The 19,331-nt window shown below is 37.5% G+C and overlaps 1 protein-coding gene and 1 long non-coding RNA gene across 2 annotated transcripts; both read left to right on the forward strand.

Annotated features, from left to right (window-relative positions):
- Nucleotides 1-2,598: 2,598 nt before the first annotated feature.
- LOC131656581 (uncharacterized) lies at nt 2,599-5,046 on the forward strand. The gene is made up of 4 exons (XR_009300170.1): nt 2,599-2,722; nt 2,839-2,931; nt 3,296-3,719; nt 4,640-5,046. It is a non-coding gene; the product is annotated as an uncharacterized LOC131656581 (long non-coding RNA).
- Nucleotides 5,047-17,364: 12,318 nt separating this feature from the next.
- LOC131658855 (uncharacterized) lies at nt 17,365-18,401 on the forward strand. Its single transcript, XM_058928105.1, has 3 exons — nt 17,365-17,389; nt 17,485-17,766; nt 17,866-18,401. The coding sequence occupies exons 1-3, from the start codon at nt 17,365-17,367 to the stop codon at nt 18,399-18,401; spliced, it is 843 nt and encodes a 280-aa protein (XP_058784088.1).
- The last annotated feature ends 930 nt before the right edge of the window (nt 18,402-19,331 follow it).

Consider the following 19,331-nt stretch of genomic DNA (forward strand, 5'->3'; position numbering starts at 1 on the left):
GCATAAACTTGCGTCTTGGCGCTTTGTGTCAGATTCTTTCTCTGATGTGGTGAGTCGACTTGTCAACTTGCATTTTTTCCACATCCGAGTTGTGCAATTTTGATTTATGTTGAGCATATTTGTGTGCCGTCTTATGAGAGTTCAACATTTTTAGGTTTTCCAATTCCCTAATACGGGATACCTGTATAACCCCCCTAGTGTGAGACTTGCGGAACATGGTAAAGCGCTTTGATCACAAGCTATCCCGGTTACAAGCGGCAGTGATATTTAGGCCGCCTTATACAATAATAAAACTATAATGTGGACCTATACATATCAGCCTGACACATTTGTTTTTCTTCATCTGCTGTTAAATCTATTCTCAACTCGATGCTGAATTTCATAGACGATGGATGATAATGCTTTGAAAGGTGGACGGCTTGTATTTATCTCTTGAGATGCTAAGATGTAAAGTTTGTCAAAGTAACTTATCTTAGCTTGCATTGAGAAACGTAATAAGAAATCTACGAACACTTTCTTTGCTGCGTTTGCTGGTTCTTTGATACAAGCCCATTGTGCTATGTAAGATACCACTTTAATTTCTAAAAAATACTTCACCTTTATACCATTACAACATGTCGATATAGAAGTTGAAGCAGCAGAGGCCTATTTGGACAGCCACTGCTCGTTCTAATGACTTCGTCTTGGCTTGATGTCAGTAGTCGCACCGACGATGCATCTTTCCATAGTTATCATTTCAAAGCCTTAGACAGATAACAAATAAATCATGTATCACATAATAGAGATTATTATCTATAAATATAAAGAGTATCCCTCTTCAACTCGAACATTGCCAACGTAAAAATAACGATAACGTATATGAATTAGCAATATATTTGTTCTGTTTGAACATAATATTTCATATTCACTACTTAGTAACTTTATCCAAGGAGTATGACTACGACACAACTCGACAAAGAGAAATGTTACTTATCTTTTGTTGGCAGCGACAATACCATGATTTCATCATGTAGGATACCTTGTGATCGAATCCTTAAAACATTTAAAAATTCAGATCCAACTAGTATAATAAAGAAAAACTCATCTTTCCAAACCGGAATTAGCACGTCGGCACTGGTTTTGAATTCATCCTTCCTTGAGATCCCGACTGGCTTTCACTCTGAAGTATTCCGTCGAACACTCTGAATGAGTGTTAGAATAGCCTGGTATAGTCGATATTGTCTTTATTTCGCCGGAAACTATCCACGACAGCATCATCACCGTGATTACCAATCTGTTTCAATTTGGATGGCGTTTTAATTTGATTCATAACAGGCTGTATGCTAAACAATTCAAGTCAGTAATAGACCACAAAAGTTATGCATGCACGGGTTATCAATACATTCCCCACAGGGATGGCCCTGAGCACGGGCTTGCGGGGCGGGAGCCCAGGGCCCCTTAATTTTAGCGGCACCAAAAAATATATTTTTTACCCCTATATATAGTAAAAAAGAATTTTCTATTATAAAAGTACTTGCTCGATTTTTTTTAAAATACTTGCTAACAAAATTACAGAAGCATTGCAAAGTCAAAATTAATAAAAGAATGTAATTTTCCATAAATAAAATATCACTACTACATTAAATAAAATATCACTACTACATTTTTGGTCTATGGCCACGGTAAAATTTTCCACAACTCAGAAACTGTGGTCACATATATGATTTGGCCATAGTTATCAAAGCGTAGAATTATGTTATAAAATATTGAATCCGGAGTATGAAACTGTGGCCTTTACTTCAATTGCCACGGTTATAGAATTGCGGATATTTTAAGCCACAAAGAAAAACCGCGGCCTTATAATTTTGACTAAAAATAGTGGCTCAAATCCAAAAATTTAGTGCCCGCCATGTTTTCCCTCTTTTCTTTTTGTTTCCCTCTTTCTCTTGTTTTATATTTTATTTTTTTAAAGATAAAATTAAAAAGAAAAAAAAACTAAAACAAATAAACATAAAAGGGGATTAGGGTTAAGTGACTGACCTTTAGATTCTTCTCTACTCTCTCTCACGGTCGTGAAGCAGCAACGGCGCCGCCGGGAAAAGCCTTTCTCCTCCAATGGAACCTCTCATCTATCTCTGGTCTCCACGCGTTCTCAATCTCTCTCTTCTCAAATCCCAGGTTCTCTCTCGGTTCTCTCCGATCAATTGAAATCACGCCTCAACAAGAACAGAACACGCTAAAAACGAAGGTCACCACTCAGGTACGTCTTCGACTTTTACGCTTCGTTTTCTCCATATCAAATTTCTTCCTCTTTTGCTTCTGAGTTTGAATTGTCTTCTGTGTTCTTGGTCTTTGTTCCAGTTGTTGATACGTGGATGAAGTTGATGCGGGTTGAAGGTTCCTTCTGAGTTTGTGAAGACTTGAAGGATCGATCGAATAAGATGAAGAGGGGATGCCGTTTTCTTTGAAGGTTTCATTGAGTTGTTTGATTCTGCAGTGAGTATAACATTGTCTCTTCCCGATATCTATATCAATTGCATTTCATCGAGTTCTTTGATTGTGGTACACCTTTTGTGATGTTTTTGGGTTGATTCATTATGTGTTTTCGATCTATCCAACAGGTCTTAGATTGATCATTTGACAGCCCTTATGCACTCAAGGACTATAGATGCACCTATTAGGGGAGAAGATGGAGAAACTTCAAAGCACTGTTGATCTTGTTCAAAAAAGCTTGAACTTAGAGGTTATTTCTACTGCACTGTTTCTTGAAGTATTGTGCGATTCTATTGTGTATATGAAATGAATAATTTGATTTGACTGGTTGTTGTATTAGCTCTTAATTATTGTACTGACTTATAGGTGATCTATGGGGATACAGATTCAATAATGATTTACAGTGGGCTAGATGATATTGCAAAAGCAACTTCAATAGCTAAGAAAGTTATTCAAGAGGTAAGGTTTGACTATTACTATTAACTATGCGAAGATCCTTTGAAACCTGTATGATGAACTCATGATGGGGTTGATTTTTATGTCACCTTTCTGCTTATCTTTTGCAACATGGTATTTTAGAAAAGTTTTCCAGTCTTGTTATCCCTCCCGTGATATGAAAGTGATTTTTTCTATACTTCAAATTTGAAAGGGCACTTGATGTTTAAAATGTCTGTATTTCCTGTTTCTTGCCATCAGCGAGTTTGCTTATCTAACTTTTCAACATCTGCATCCTCTTGTTTTGCACGATTTGCAATTACAGATAAGTTTTGGGGTTGGCGGGGTTGATGTAAACCATACTGTTTTGTGTTATTTGCTATTACAGATAGTTTTGGCATGTTTCAAGCATATATGGTCATAGTCACTGGTGAAGGGATTGGAAAAGTATGGTGATCAGAATGATGAGGACGGGGATATGACTGATGCCATTGCTGCTCAGGTAACAAACTGTTGATAATATCTCATTGTTTTTTTTCTTTCAAAATGAGCTTTAAAGAGGCTTTGAATTTTCTTATCACGAAAACTATTGTTTGATATTGCCTTAGGTGCACCGTTTGGCCAATGAAGTTCGGCAGATAGCGTCAAATAGGTCAATCACAGTGCTGAATAATGTGGCTCCTGCTTAAGATGCTTTGTTTCTCTATTTGTTTTTTATATGTCCTTTTCCGTTTTCTGCAGGTAATTTATCATCTCTTGTGGTTCCAGCAGCTGTCGTCGGTGCTGCAGTCTATGGCTATATGCGGTTCAAGGTATGGAACTTGGATCCTTGCTGTTTTTGTAATCGTTTCATTAGTTTATGGTTGACAGTTTATTGCTGCTGGAGATTGATGATCTCTGTTGTTGATATTCTGGGAGAGTGAGTTTCTATGTGGTATATTCTTGTTGATTTTTTGTACAAGGATTTTATGATAATTAATACTTGTTTTAGGGATTTAAAATTCTGAGCATGTTTTGTCTTAGTAATGTTTAGGGATTTTAGTGTTTTAGTTCTATATTGAGTTTCTGAGTTGGTTCCTTTCTTATTGAAATCGGTTAGATTTTTTGTTCTTGAGCATTATGTGTTGTTGTTTTGCTACTGCATTGCTTCTTATGTGTTATTATCGCACTGTCATTATTATTGAAGGAACTTTAGTTGTAAATTTGTATAGATATTCGTTGAAGGACACAACTTTGTATCTCACCAAGAAGGAAACAAGAACCTCACCTTATCAAGTTCCTTCTCATGTGTATTACAAATGTCTACAAATATTGAGAAAAGCAATATAACTTTTAATTGAGATTTATTTTAAGATCTGTCTCACACTGAAAGCTCATGACAAGCATATATTAAAAAATGTTTTTGTGGAAAACCAAATTTGAATGTATCACTGTTGTCAAGGGTTTATTAGGGGCTGGCAAGACAACATTTATTTCAAATTTGAGAGCAAAAGAGAATCTCAGATTCTGTGATAATTGCACGTATATTATGTTCTTGACTATTTTACCTGCAATATTTTCTTAATCAGTTTACTTGCTTGTGCTCAAGTTCTCGCACATACTTATTTATGCTTGTGTAATTGTTTACTCAAATGAAATACTATTGTTTAAAGTTATTAGCTGATTTGTAAAAACTAGAAACAATCTTGTTGTTGAAAGAGTTATTAAATTCTTAGAGCTTTTACCTATACAGAATTATAAAGTCGGAACTACGGACAAGCCAAGGATCTCCGGAAGTCAAATGAAGTTTGTAAATGTTGGATCTCTGAAATTCAAAGGAAATTTGTAAATGTTGGATTTGAAATGGTTATGGAACCTTCAATTTTGATGTTAGGCGAACCAACGTCTGGACTGGAATGTGAAATGACTGGAATGCGCATCATCTCAACTCCCTCTAAGAGCTAGGAGATATGAAGTTCTTGAGAGTGAACATTTGCTTGGGGATTCCCTAGCCTCGGTAAATTTTAAATTCATGGATGTATCTTAGAAGTGTTTTGTTCATTACCATTTGTAGCTTTGAAATTTTATTTTATTAACATGAAACAAAGCATCTCATGAGTGTAAAATTGGAACTAAACACATGCTTCACATTTTGTGTCACGTTAAATTGATTGTCACAACTAGAAAGTATAAAGTTTTATGTATATTGAATGATTGGGTCATTGGGTCATTTTGTGCTTGTGGTAATTGGGTCATGTCTGAGTAACTACTTGCACTAAACTGTATTTCAACTGACTAGACCATAATTTTGAAAAGGGAGTATGGTTTATCTTGGATTCATTGTGCAGCCTCGGATAGCCTTAAAAAATAGATCTCAATTGGGCTGAAATTTTACGGCAAGAGACATTCTTACCTTCTTTGTACTAAAATAGATTAAGGTTATTTTTAATCAACAAAATGAGCATAATAAGTCAATTATGCTCATCTTATTCTTATTGATGCCAATGCTATTTTTGTGTAATGGCATAGAAATAAACCGTGGAAAGATTAATGGTTTAGAATGTACAAAATATAACCACGGTTTTAAATCTGTGGTCATAACCAAACCGTGGCTATATCTTGAACCAAAACTGTATGTCAAATGTTAAATTGAAACCGTGGCTTTACCATATGGCCACAGTTCTGTAATCATGGCAAATATAAACCGTGGCCTTAATCAAGCTACCTAAACCGTGGTCTAAAAAAGCCACGGTTGTAAAAAAGGCGTGGTCTATACCAAAAAACCGTGGACTTTACTTTAGGCCACGGCCGCATACTCCACAGTTGGATTTCCGTGGCCAAACCGTGGCCTCAGCGTTACGCCACAGTTATTTTGCATATAGCCTCGGTTTTCTGGGCGTGACAGGAGACCTTTTTTTCTGTAGTGTATAGAGTAGAATAAAATCAATTAATATATCCATAATCTTAACCATTACAGAGTTTAATTGAGGCACTAAAATTAAAATAATGATATAGAGAATATTTTATATTATTCATAATCTTACTTAGGATAGTTTTTGTTACTAGATATCTAGCTTGGCAAAATTTAGCATTTCGTGAAAAAAATGAGAGAATTAATATGGAAAAAATGGAAACTTTATTTCTCTTATTAAAATGATTGCTAAATGGGATCCTGTCATGCAAAAACGTTTTGAACGTATTAAGAATAATGAAATTAATTATCAATATCTTTGTCATAAGATTCAAAATGAATTGATTAGCATGTTTGGTAATGAAGTCAAAAGTGCAATAGTCGAAAAAACAAAAGAAGAAAAATATTTTTCTGTGATTCTTGATTGTACTCATGATGTAAGTCATCAAGAACAAATGTCTCCAATTATACGTTGTGTGAATGTTTCTACAAGTCCAATAAAAATTGAAGAGTTTTCTGTAGAAATTTTGAAAGTCAATGACATAACAGGTCAAGGATTGTTTGAAGAATTACAAAATATATTGAAACTCTTGGTCTAGATATTAAGAATGTGAGAGGACAAGGATATGATAATGGATCAAACATGAAAGATAAACATCAAGGTGTACAAAGAAAATTATTAGATGTAAACCATAGAGCATTATACACAACATGTGGTTGTCATAGCCTTAACTTGACACTTTGTGATATTGCAAATTCTTGTACTAAAGCTAAAGATTTTTTTTGGAGTGTTACAACGTATTTATACTGTATTTTCTCATTCGACAAAATGTTGGCAAATTCTTAGAGACAATGCGAAAGGTTAAACTATTAATCCATTGTCACAAACACGTTGGGAAAGTCATGCAAATATTGTATATGCAATTAAATCTCAATTTTTTTATGTAAGAGAAGCACTACTTCAACTCATGGAATTGGAAACTTTGAATTTTTGGTAGCTATGATTATTTGGTTTGAATTTTTAACTTTTGTTAATGAAATTAGCAAAAGTGTGCAAAAAAAGAAATGTGTATTGATGTAGCTATAAAACTAGTAAAAATTTTGATCAAGTATTTGAAAAAATATAAAGAAGAAGAAAAATAAGTCTCTTTATAGTGGTTTATGTTTTGATATAGTATAAACATTGATTCAAAGATCCATACTTGTATTCTTTTTGCACAATGTCAAATGAAAATGTATTTTTTATCCAATTAATTCCTTTATCCTTATGTATTTATTGTTTAAAAAAATTATAGGGGCATCACTCTTTTGATTCACCCAAGGCACCCAAATTCAAAGGGCCGACCCTGATTCCCCATTTCGCTAAATTAAACCAGCAACCACCAGTGAGTATGGCAACCAAGTGTTGGCATTAGTTTAACATAAATATGAATAAAACAGCACATAGAGACTTGAAAACATATGTACAAGTCAATGATATGATGGATATTACAAAACTTGAATACTTGGCAGCAATGCTATGATATATCTCTCAACTAAGGTAAAGTTTGTGAATAACTTATCCTTCGGTGTCTATGTCGTTGTGCACGAATCCCGATCATGTTTCCGTGCAATGGGTTAACGCTAAGAGTCCGGCTAGAGCACCAGCTCCCGTTATACCCGAGTTGCTTTACGCTATTTATCGACTTGAATCTTCACCGGCCTTTGATGTCGATGACGATCTGTAATGAGGCCAGCTTCGATAGTGTAAAACCTGCATCATCTTGTGTTCGGTTAGAAGAAAAGATATCATGTTGTTGATACTATTGAAGAGTAATTCAATATTCAGAAGATGAGCATCAGAAGTTCTGATGTGGGCTGATCTTAAGATGTTGTGATCTTCTGATGGTTACTCAGAAGATGTTGTTGGCCAGAAGATGTTATCTTCTGGGTCCCATTAGCTTAGCTGTTTAGTAGTAAGGGTACTTTAGTATTTTGTAGTTTTGTACTATGTGTACCTTTAGACTTGTTCACTAAGTTTACGTTATTGGGGCTGATGCGGCAAGATTTTGCTTTTGTATAAATAGTCTTGTAGTAGCTATCATTAATAGTTGAACAACAACTTTATTCTCTCTCATTAATCTTTGCATCGTTATTCTCTTTGTCATCATCATCTTTATTCTTTGTGCACCAACAATTGGTATCTAGAGCTCCGGTTCCAAACACAGGGAAACACGAGTGAACGTGAGTTTGTGTGACTGTGTGATTGATTTTGTTTCTGGGAAACAAAGTTGTGTTGATTCACATTTTTTCTTGGTTGTTTGTGGGTTGGGAAACACTGTGTGAGTGTGAATGAAATTTGTTTTGTCTACACAAATTTAAAGATGAGTGGAAGCAATTTGAATACCAAACTTCCAGTTCTTGATGGTAAAATTTGGAATAGATGGATGATTCAAATGCGTGTATTCTTTGGTGCTCAAGATGTTCTAGATCTTGTCACCGGAGGATATGTTCCGGTTGCAGCAGATGCAACGGAAGAACAAAGAGAAGCGCAGAGAGAGACGAAGAAGAGAGATCAAAAGACGTTGTTCTTCATCCATCCGTGTGTGGATGTGAATGTGTTTGAGAAGATTGCTGATTCTATGACGTCAAAGGAGGTGTGGGATATACTGGTGAGGTGTTACGGTGGTGACGTATCAGTGAAGAAGGTGAAGCTTCAATCCCTGAGAAAGCAATATGAGAATCTCAACATGAAGAACAATGAGAAAGTCTCTGAGTATATATCTAGAGTGATTGTGATCATTAATGAGATGAAGGCTTGTGGAGAAACTCTTTCTGAACAAGTAATCATAGAGACGATATTGAGGTAACTTACTCCTCAATTTGATTATATTGTTGTATCTATTGAACATTCTAAAAATCTGGAAACCATGAGAATAGAAGAGTTGCAAAGCAGTTTAGAAGCACAAGATTTGCTTCTGACTGAAAGAACTTCTGAGAGAGAAGTTGAGCAGGCTCTGAAGGCTTCTTTTGTCAAGAAGGACCAGAAGCTGAAAAAACATGGTAGGTCGCAGAAGTCAGAAGTCTTCTATTCTGATGAGGAGAAACATCAGAAGGGAAGGGGGAAGTATGACAAGAGAATGGTTCAATGTTACTATTGTAATAGGTTTGGCCACTTTGCTAAAGATTGTTGGTCAAACAAAGAAGAAGCAAATATGGCCAGAGGAGATTCTGATGATGAACCTGTGCTATTAATGGCTTATGAATCTTGTAACACCCTTCTAAAACCCCACGGTAAAATAATATAATCAGAGTAATAACACATCAAGGATGTTACAATTATTAAATAAATAAAACATCAAAGTCGATTGTCATGCTTTTATTAAAATTAACCAAACTTCAACATGTGTTCATCACAGCGGAAACTTATTTCAAACAATGTTAGGAGCATATCCCAACAGCTCATCAATACATAATCCATAAACAAAATAACAACGTAGTATCTCAAGTAACGCTAAGACTAATCGATCCCAGTGTTACAATCAGAGCATGACTCGACACGAACTACGGGCTAGCTTATAAGCTATCTTCACCCAATCACACGCCGCTACATCCTTAATCTGAAATCATCAAAGTAAGGGTGAGTTTCATTCGAATTAATAACCATTATACAATCATAAGCAATGGAATATCATAGCGATTATCACCCACTCATCATACATAGAATCGGAATTTGTTATAACAACCAAACATCAGTACATAAGCATATTCTATCACTCCACACAATCGTTCAGTCATATCATAATATAATGCAATGAATGAACTGACACTAATGCATGTGGTACCATCCATGGGATAAACCCATCCAACCGATCTTTTTCATCACCAAGATACAGTTTTAACCAGCACAAATTCCACACAATGGGAATTATGCCCACCATTTTGATCCACTTTCATCACCGGGATCCATCACCAAAAATGTATGCCAATGAATGCAACATATAACATGCTTACAACATCACCAATCCGATGTAACACATCGTCTCATTATCATCACCAAATCATCACCAATAAGCATGTATATATATTCTTAGCATTCATACAAACATATCACACGCATACATGAAAGTCATCAACCAAGAAATAATATAATCACAAATAAACAACTTGGACTTCACATCCATACCACCTATTCATCATATAGGCCTTTAATTCAGCTTCACAATGCTCAAAACGGCACATAAATCGGATACTCGGATCAAAAGTTATGAGCTTTCAAAGATAAAACATTTTTAGAAAAATGCTGCAGGAACGGGGTTGTCCCTACGTGGGAACCGGTTCCTGGCAGCTCCAGAATCACGCCTCGGATATTTACTATGGGGAACCGGGTTGTCCCTACATGGGAACCGGTTCCCAGCTACCCAGAACCCATATTTCTCTGTTTTTACAAGGGGGAACCGGTTCGTCCCACATGGGAACCGGTTCCTACGTACCTGCACAGCAAAAATCACTATTTTGACAGCTTTTACCCTATCCCATAACCCCAATTTCAGGTACATACGAACATAGCACACAATTATCATTGTTTTTCACACAATTACACATTTCAAATAGGTTATTGACATGTATTAACATCATATATCACAAGTATCAATAGAATCATTTCAATTCATACAAGATTATCAAAACCTAACAAATTCCCAACCCGACACGTACGAATGAACTAAACAATAATCCTAATCAATCCTACTACCTACAATCGCATAAGGATTACTAACCCGAAGAATCCCCCCTTACCTCAGAGTCGGATCTTCGAAGTTCTTCTCCCCCTTTGGCTCTTCTCACTTTCACGTGTTCTTCAGTCCCAAAATCTGCTTCTACTGCTTCTGCTTCTCTTTTTCCCAATTTCCTTTATTTTATGAAAAATAAAATAAAACATTCTTAATGGGCTTGCTTAGTTAACACCCCCTTTCTACTAACTATCACACTCAGCCCAACACCATATTTTTATTATTTTTCCAAATAATTCCCACAGATTATTAATTCTAATAATTTAATTAATAAAATAATTAAATTAATACACTAGAATTAACGGGGTGTTACAACTCTCCCCCACTAAAAGAGTTTTCGTCCTCGAAAACATACCTCAAACGAAGAGTTCGGGATAAGAGTCTTTCATCTGACTCTCTAGCTCCCACGTAACATTTCCACCTGCAGCTCCTCCCCAAGCTACTCGGACTAAAGCTATTTCTTTACCACGTATTTGCTTTATCTTCCGATCTTCAATCCTCATAGGCAACGCCTCAACTGTCATATTATCTCTCACTTGCACATCATCTGCCTGGATTACATGAGACGGATCCGCTATATATTTCCTTAATTGAGATATATGGAATACGTCATGTAGGTTTGCAAGTGTTGTTGGTAAAGCAATACGATAAGCAACCTCTCCTACTCTTTCTGTAATCTGAAACGGACCAATGAAACGTGGCGTCAACTTCCTTGACTTTAGTGCTCGACCAACACCCGTCGTAGGAGTTACTCTCAGAAACACATGATCTCCTTCTTGAAATTCAAGTGTTCTCCGCCTTTTATCATGATAGCTCTTCTGACGACTTTGAGAAGCCTTCATCTTCTCTTGAATCATCTTAATCTTTTCTGTCGTCTCTTGAACAATCTCTGGTCCAATCACTGCACTTTCACCAGATTCATACCAACACAGTGGTGTCCTACACCTTCTACCATACAAAGCTTCAAATGGAGCCATACCAATACTCGAATGGTAACTGTTGTTGTAAGTGAACTCAATCAACGGCAAATAACTATCCCATGTACCACCTTTTTCCAATACACAAGCACGCAATAGGTCTTCTAATGATTGGATCGTCCTTTCAGTCTGACCATCAGTCTGCGGATGGTAAGCAGAACTTAACCTCAATTTAGTACCCAAGGCCTTCTGTAACCCTTCCCAAAATCTGGATGTAAATCTTGGATCTCTATCTGATACTATGCTCGAAGGAATACCATGCAAACTTACTATTTTCTCAATGTACAACTGTGCCAACCTTTCCATCGAATAATCCATCCTCATCGGTATGAAGTGAGCAGACTTCGTCAGTCTATCCACAATAACCCAAATGGCTTCATAGTTCTTAGCTGTTCTTGGCAATCCAGATACAAAGTCCATGGATATGCTATCCCACTTCCATTCAGGAATAAATAAAGGCTGCATAGTCCCATACGGCTTTTGATGTTCGATCTTTGACTTCTGACAAGTCAAACAAGAATAGACAAATTCAGCTATGTCCTTTTTCATTCCAGGCCACCAGAATAACTTCTTCAAATCATGGTACATCTTAGTAGCACCAGGGTGAATACTCAATCCACTACGATGTCCTTCTTCCAAGATACTCTTTTTCAGTTCAGTAACATCAGGAACACAAACACGGCCGCCAAACCTCATTATGCCATTCTCATCAATTCTGAACTCACCTCCTTTTCCTTGGTTAATTAAGGTCAATCTGTCAACTAGTCCCACATCATCTTTCTGCTTTCCTCTGATCTCATCAAGAAATCCACTTGTCAGCTTTAACATACCTAACTTGATACTATTCGAAGTACCTTCACATACTAAACTTAAATCCCGGAATTGTTCAATCAAATCTAGTTCTCGTACCATCAACATTGACATGTGCAAGGACTTCCTACTCAAAGCATCAGCAACAACATTCGCCTTACCCGGATGGTAATTCAGCTCGAAGTCATAATCTTTAAGGAACTCTAACCACCTCCTCTGTCTCATATTAAGCTCTTTCTGATCAAATAGGTACTTCAGAATCTTATGATCACTAAACACCTCGAACCGTGAACCATAAAGATAATGTCTCCATAATTTCAACACAAACACCACTGCTGCTAACTCTAAGTCATGAGTCGGGTAATTCTTCTCATGCACTTTAAGTTGTCTCGACGCATAAGCGACTACTTGTTGGTTCTGCATTAGCACACCTCCAAGTCCCATCAATGAAGCATCACAATACACAACAAAAGATTCTGCCGGATTCGGCAAAATTAAAATAGGAGCACTAGTCAGCCTCTTCTTTAATTCTTGGAATCCTTCTTCACATTCCGAGTCCCAAACGAATGCTTGACCCTTTCTAGTCAACTTCGTCAACGGTAGAGCTAACTTTGAAAATCCTTCTATAAACTTCCGATAGTAACCTGCAAGACCCAGAAAGCTACGAATTTCAGTCACGGACTTCGGAGCTTCCCACTGAGACACAGCTTCTACCTTTGCTGGATCTACGGCAATACCGCTCTTAGAAATTACATGACCCAGAAAACTCACTTCACTTAACCAGAAATCACATTTCGACAGTTTGGCATAAAGCTTCTTCCCTTTCAACACTCCCAGCACAATTCTGAGATGCTCTGCATGCTCGTCTTCATTTTTGGAATATATCAGAATGTCGTCAATGAACACCACAACGAACTTATCAAGATAAGGGTGAAAAATCCTATTCATGTATTCCATGAAAACACCAGGTGCGTTAGTAACCCCGAACGGCATCACAGTGTACTCATAATGACCATACCTCGTTCTGAACGCAGTCTTCTGAATATCGTCCGCCTTCACACGAATCTGATGATACCCAGACCTCAAATCAATTTTGCTGAATATACTAGCCCCGACTAACTGATCCATCAGATCATCAATCCTCGGCAATGGATACCGATTCTTGATAGTAACTTTATTCAGTTGTCTGTAGTCTACACACAACCTCATAGATCCTTCCTTCTTCTTTACCAATAACACCGGTGCACCCCACGGTGACACACTTGGACGGATGAACTCCTTCTCCAACAATTCTTCTAATTGACTCTTCAACTCGGTCAATTCAGATGCCGACATTCTATAAGGTGCCATCGATATAGGACTGGTTCCAGGAACTAACTCAATAGCAAACTCTACTTCCCTTTCAGGTGGTAGTTCTCTGACATCTTCTGGAAAAACTTCTGGAAATTCTCGGACCACTGGTAATTCCTTACTTGCTACTCTTCCTTTCACTTCCATCGACGCAAAAAGCATAAACACGGCTGCCCCTTCTTGAATTGCTTCACCCACTTGTCTTGCAGTCATTGCCAACTCTTCGATACTCATCTCTTCAGGAAAGATGACCGTCTTCGTAAAACAATTTATATGAACTCGGTTAAATTGCAACCAGTTCATCCCCAGAATAATGTCAAGTTGTTCAAGTGGAAGGCACACTAAGTCCATTCCAAACTTCCTACCAAATATATCAATAGGACAGTTCAAACATGCAGATGAAGTGGTCACTGAACCCGACGCAGGAGTGTCAATAACCATACTTCCATCAATCTTTGATATCTCTAAATTCAGCCTCTTAGCACAATCCAATGAAATAAACGAGTGAGTCGCACCAGTATCAATAATCGCAATTAAAGGTGTGTTATGTATGAAACACGTACCTTTAATCAGTCTATCCTCCGGAGTAGTTTCGGATCCAGACAAAGCAAAGACTTTTCCCCCAGACTGGTTCTTCTTCGGCTTGGTGCACTGTGTACTGATATGGCCTTCTTCTCCACAGTTATAACAAGTCACAGTTCTCATCTTACAGTCAGGAGCAACATGGCCTACTCTGCCACACTTAAAGCACTTCTTCTCTTCTTTCTTGCACTCATTCCTCTTATGTCCTGGTTCACCACAGTTGAAGCACCTAAAGGGAGCACCAGAATCTCCCCCACTAGGCCTTTTCCAATTACCAGCTCTTGGGTTTCCCCTACCATATGGTGTACCTCTGTCCATAGGCTTCTTACCCTTTTTATCAACTAACTCGCGAGAGTGAGATGATCTCAGCTTAAGACTGTCTTCTTCAAATATTCTGCTACAGTCCACCAAATCAGCAAATCGGCGAATCCTTTGATACCTGATGCCCTGTTTGATCTCATCACGAAGACCATTCTCAAACTTGATACACTTAGAGAATTCTCCAGCTGCATCGTTGGTGTAGGGTGTGTAGTGCTTAGCCAATTCCACAAATTTGGAAGCATATTCAGGCACTGTCATACTACCCTGTTTCAGTTCCAAGAACTCAATCTCCTTCTTTCCCCGAACATCTTCAGGATAGTACTTCCTCAGAAATTCTCTCTTGAATATGGCCCAAGTAATCGCAATCCCATCTGAATCCAATTCAGTCTTAGTAGTAACCCACCAGTCATCAGCTTCTTCTGATAGCATGTGAGTACCGTACCTCACCTTCAGATTTTCTGCACAATCGATCACTCGGAAGATCCTCTCGATCTCTTTCAACCATTTCTGAGCACCATCAGGGTCATGAGTGCCTTTGAACAGTGGAGGGTTGTTCCTCTGAAAGCTGTTCAACTGTCTGTCAGCACCAATCGCCGCTCCATTAGCATTCCCTCCCAATACACCAGCAATCATGCCTAGAGCCTCTGCGATAGCATCATCGTTCCTTCCACCTCTTCCAGCCATTGTTCTGCTAAATCACAAAACAATCTCATCAGAACAAAAGTATCGACAGTGTTTACCTTACACCAGTCGCATACAAGGGAACACTGACACTAAGACTCTGACTCTAACGACCGACTATGCTCTGATACCACTATTGTAACACCCTTCTAAAACCCCACGGTAAAATAATATAATCAGAGTAATAACACATCAAGGATGTTACAATTATTAAATAAATAAAACATCAAAGTCGATTGTCATGCTTTTATTAAAATTAACCAAACTTCAACATGTGTTCATCACAGCGGAAACTTATTTCAAACAATGTTAGGAGCATATCCCAACAGCTCATCAATACATAATCCATAAACAAAATAACAACGTAGTATCTCAAGTAACGCTAAGACTAATCGATCCCAGTGTTACAATCAGAGCATGACTCGACACGAACTACGGGCTAGCTTATAAGCTATCTTCACCCAATCACACGCCGCTACATCCTTAATCTGAAATCATCAAAGTAAGGGTGAGTTTCATTCGAATTAATAACCATTATACAATCATAAGCAATGGAATATCATAGCGATTATCACCCACTCATCATACATAGAATCGGAATTTGTTATAACAACCAAACATCAGTACATAAGCATATTCTATCACTCCACACAATCGTTCAGTCATATCATAATATAATGCAATGAATGAACTGACACTAATGCATGTGGTACCATCCATGGGATAAACCCATCCAACCGATCTTTTTCATCACCAAGATACAGTTTTAACCAGCACAAATTCCACACAATGGGAATTATGCCCACCATTTTGATCCACTTTCATCACCGGGATCCATCACCAAAAATGTATGCCAATGAATGCAACATATAACATGCTTACAACATCACCAATCCGATGTAACACATCGTCTCATTATCATCACCAAATCATCACCAATAAGCATGTATATATATTCTTAGCATTCATACAAACATATCACACGCATACATGAAAGTCATCAACCAAGAAATAATATAATCACAAATAAACAACTTGGACTTCACATCCATACCACCTATTCATCATATAGGCCTTTAATTCAGCTTCACAATGCTCAAAACGGCACATAAATCGGATACTCGGATCAAAAGTTATGAGCTTTCAAAGATAAAACATTTTTAGAAAAATGCTGCAGGAACGGGGTTGTCCCTACGTGGGAACCGGTTCCTGGCAGCTCCAGAATCACGCCTCGGATATTTACTATGGGGAACCGGGTTGTCCCTACATGGGAACCGGTTCCCAGCTACCCAGAACCCATATTTCTCTGTTTTTACAAGGGGGAACCGGTTCGTCCCACATGGGAACCGGTTCCTACGTACCTGCACAGCAAAAATCACTATTTTGACAGCTTTTACCCTATCCCATAACCCCAATTTCAGGTACATACGAACATAGCACACAATTATCATTGTTTTTCACACAATTACACATTTCAAATAGGTTATTGACATGTATTAACATCATATATCACAAGTATCAATAGAATCATTTCAATTCATACAAGATTATCAAAACCTAACAAATTCCCAACCCGACACGTACGAATGAACTAAACAATAATCCTAATCAATCCTACTACCTACAATCGCATAAGGATTACTAACCCGAAGAATCCCCCCTTACCTCAGAGTCGGATCTTCGAAGTTCTTCTCCCCCTTTGGCTCTTCTCACTTTCACGTGTTCTTCAGTCCCAAAATCTGCTTCTACTGCTTCTGCTTCTCTTTTTCCCAATTTCCTTTATTTTATGAAAAATAAAATAAAACATTCTTAATGGGCTTGCTTAGTTAACACCCCCTTTCTACTAACTATCACACCTAGCCCAACACCATATTTTTATTATTTTTCCAAATAATTCCCACAGATTATTAATTCTAATAATTTAATTAATAAAATAATTAAATTAATACACTAGAATTAACGGGGTGTTACAAATCTGATGAGGAACCTGTGAGTTTGTAATTTTCTGATTCTGAAGGGGAAGAAGATAAATCTGAATATTCTGAAGGAGTATTTTTATATGATTCAGAATTAGAAGATGGCTTTGAAGATTCTGGAGAAGAGTCAGAATCTGGGGTTTCTGAAGATGAGTCAAAGTTAGAAGATGACTCTGAAGCTGAAGACAAGTCAGAATCTGAAGGTGATTCTGAGTCTGAAGGAGATTCAGAATATGAGTCAGAATTTGAAGAAGATTTTGCTTCTGAAGATAAGTCAGAACTTGAAAGTTCCGAAGGTGATTCTGAGTCTGAAGAAGAATCAAAAGATGAGTTAGAATATCAAGGAGATTCTACTTCTAAAGATGAGTCAGAACTTGAAAGTTCTGAAGGTAAATCAAACTCTGAAGGTGATTCTGAGGATGAATCTGAAGGTGACTCTGAAGATGAGTCAGATGGTGAATTTGATTCTGATTCGGATTCTGATGATGATCCAGAATCTGGTGGTGATCATGCTTCTGGAAGGGAAAACTCTGAAGATATAGGTTCTGGAGGACAAGCTTCTAAAGATGATCATGTTTCTGGTGTTAATCATGATATTGAAGGTGGAACTTCTGAAGACAGAGCTTCTGAAGGTAATCCAGCTTCTGACGGTGGTCATGATTCTGAAAGAAAAGATTATGAAGTTGGAACTTCTGAAGGCAGAGCTTCTGAAGGCGATCCAACTTCTAAAGGTGGTGGTTTTGAACAAGACCTAGAAGTTAACAAAGGTGGAACTTCTGATGGTAGTCAAACTTCCGAAGAAAATCTAGAAGGAGATATGGTTCCAGAATCAGAAGGAGATTCGGAACTATTGGGTATTGAAGAAGCACTCGAGGAGAAAGGTTGTCTGAATGCCATAAAAGAAGAACTTGAGGCTTTAGAAGGAAACAAGACTTGGAAGTTAACTAAGCTTCCAAAGGAAAAGAAAACCATCAGCGTCAGATGGGTTTTCAAGGAGAAATCTGCATTTCTAAATGGAGTATCAGAAGTTGCACACTATAGCAACCAGAAGAAACTTGCAGATGTTTTGATGAAGGATGTCAAGACTGAACACCTTATCCGTTTGAGGGATGGAATTAGCGTTGTTAGCTTTGATTGAAGAATATGAATTAAGGGATGGTATTGAAGAGTAATTCAATATTCAGAAGATGAGCATCAGAAGTTCTGATGTGGGCTGATCTTCTGATGATTACTTAGAAGATGTTGTGGTCTTATGATGGTTACTCAGAAGATGTTGTTGACCAGAAGATGTTATCTTCTGGGTCCCATTAGCTTAGCTGTTTAGTAGTAAAGGTAATTTAGTATTTTGTAGTTTTGTACTATGTGTACCTTTAGACTTGTTCACTAAGTTTACGTTATTAGGGCTGATGTGGCAAGATTTTGCTTTTGTATAAATAGTCTTGTAGTAGCTATCATTAATAGTAGAACAACAACTTTATTCTCTCTCATTAATCTTTGTGCCGTTATTCTCTTTGTCATCATCATCTTTATTCTTTGTGCACCAACATATACTATCCAGCATTTTAAACATAGCAGCCCCACGAGACTTGATGGCCATTCATTTCGGATGTATCTTCAGCATCGACTCAGTCTACTCTTTTTAGCCTGCAACATTTAGTCATAGCAACATAATCACTCTTGAACAATATCTACTGAGTTAGCCAATTCCTGGAATCAAAAACTCAATAGACATCTTGCTATCACGTTGAGGTTAGTCATTTTAATAGCTCTGACGCCGAGCTTTTTAAGTAATCGCATCATCTATTTGAAAACTTATATGACAATTTCATACATCATGCTAAGAGATTGATTACGTAAGACTTATCTTTATTGTCGGTACGAGCACCGTGTCGGCATAGAGATCTTCTATTGTGACTACGAAAATCGGAACCATGATGGAAACCAGGAGCCGACTCACTGTCTTTTTATTGGCCCCATGATCCTTAATCACTGTGATCACGGATGGATCAAAGAATTGATCTTGTCGAATTTCCTGTTGCCTCGCATTGGATCTATCCATAAGGCAGCT

This window comes from Vicia villosa, linkage group LG3 (genome assembly GCF_029867415.1).
Source record: "Vicia villosa cultivar HV-30 ecotype Madison, WI linkage group LG3, Vvil1.0, whole genome shotgun sequence".
In the NCBI taxonomy this organism is placed as follows: domain Eukaryota; kingdom Viridiplantae; phylum Streptophyta; class Magnoliopsida; order Fabales; family Fabaceae; genus Vicia; species Vicia villosa.

What these genes read in the sequence shown, in the direction of transcription:
- LOC131658855 (XM_058928105.1), top strand. Translation starts at nt 17,365, where the DNA reads ATGGCTTTGAAGATTCTGGAGAAGA. An exon ending in TTTGAAGATTCTGGAGAAGA is followed by an intron (nt 17,390 to 17,484) that starts GTCAGAATCTGG and finishes CTGAGTCTGAAG; the next exon opens with GAGATTCAGAATATGAGTCA. An exon ending in TGATGATCCAGAATCTGGTG is followed by an intron (nt 17,767 to 17,865) that starts GTGATCATGCTT and finishes ATGATATTGAAG; the next exon opens with GTGGAACTTCTGAAGACAGA.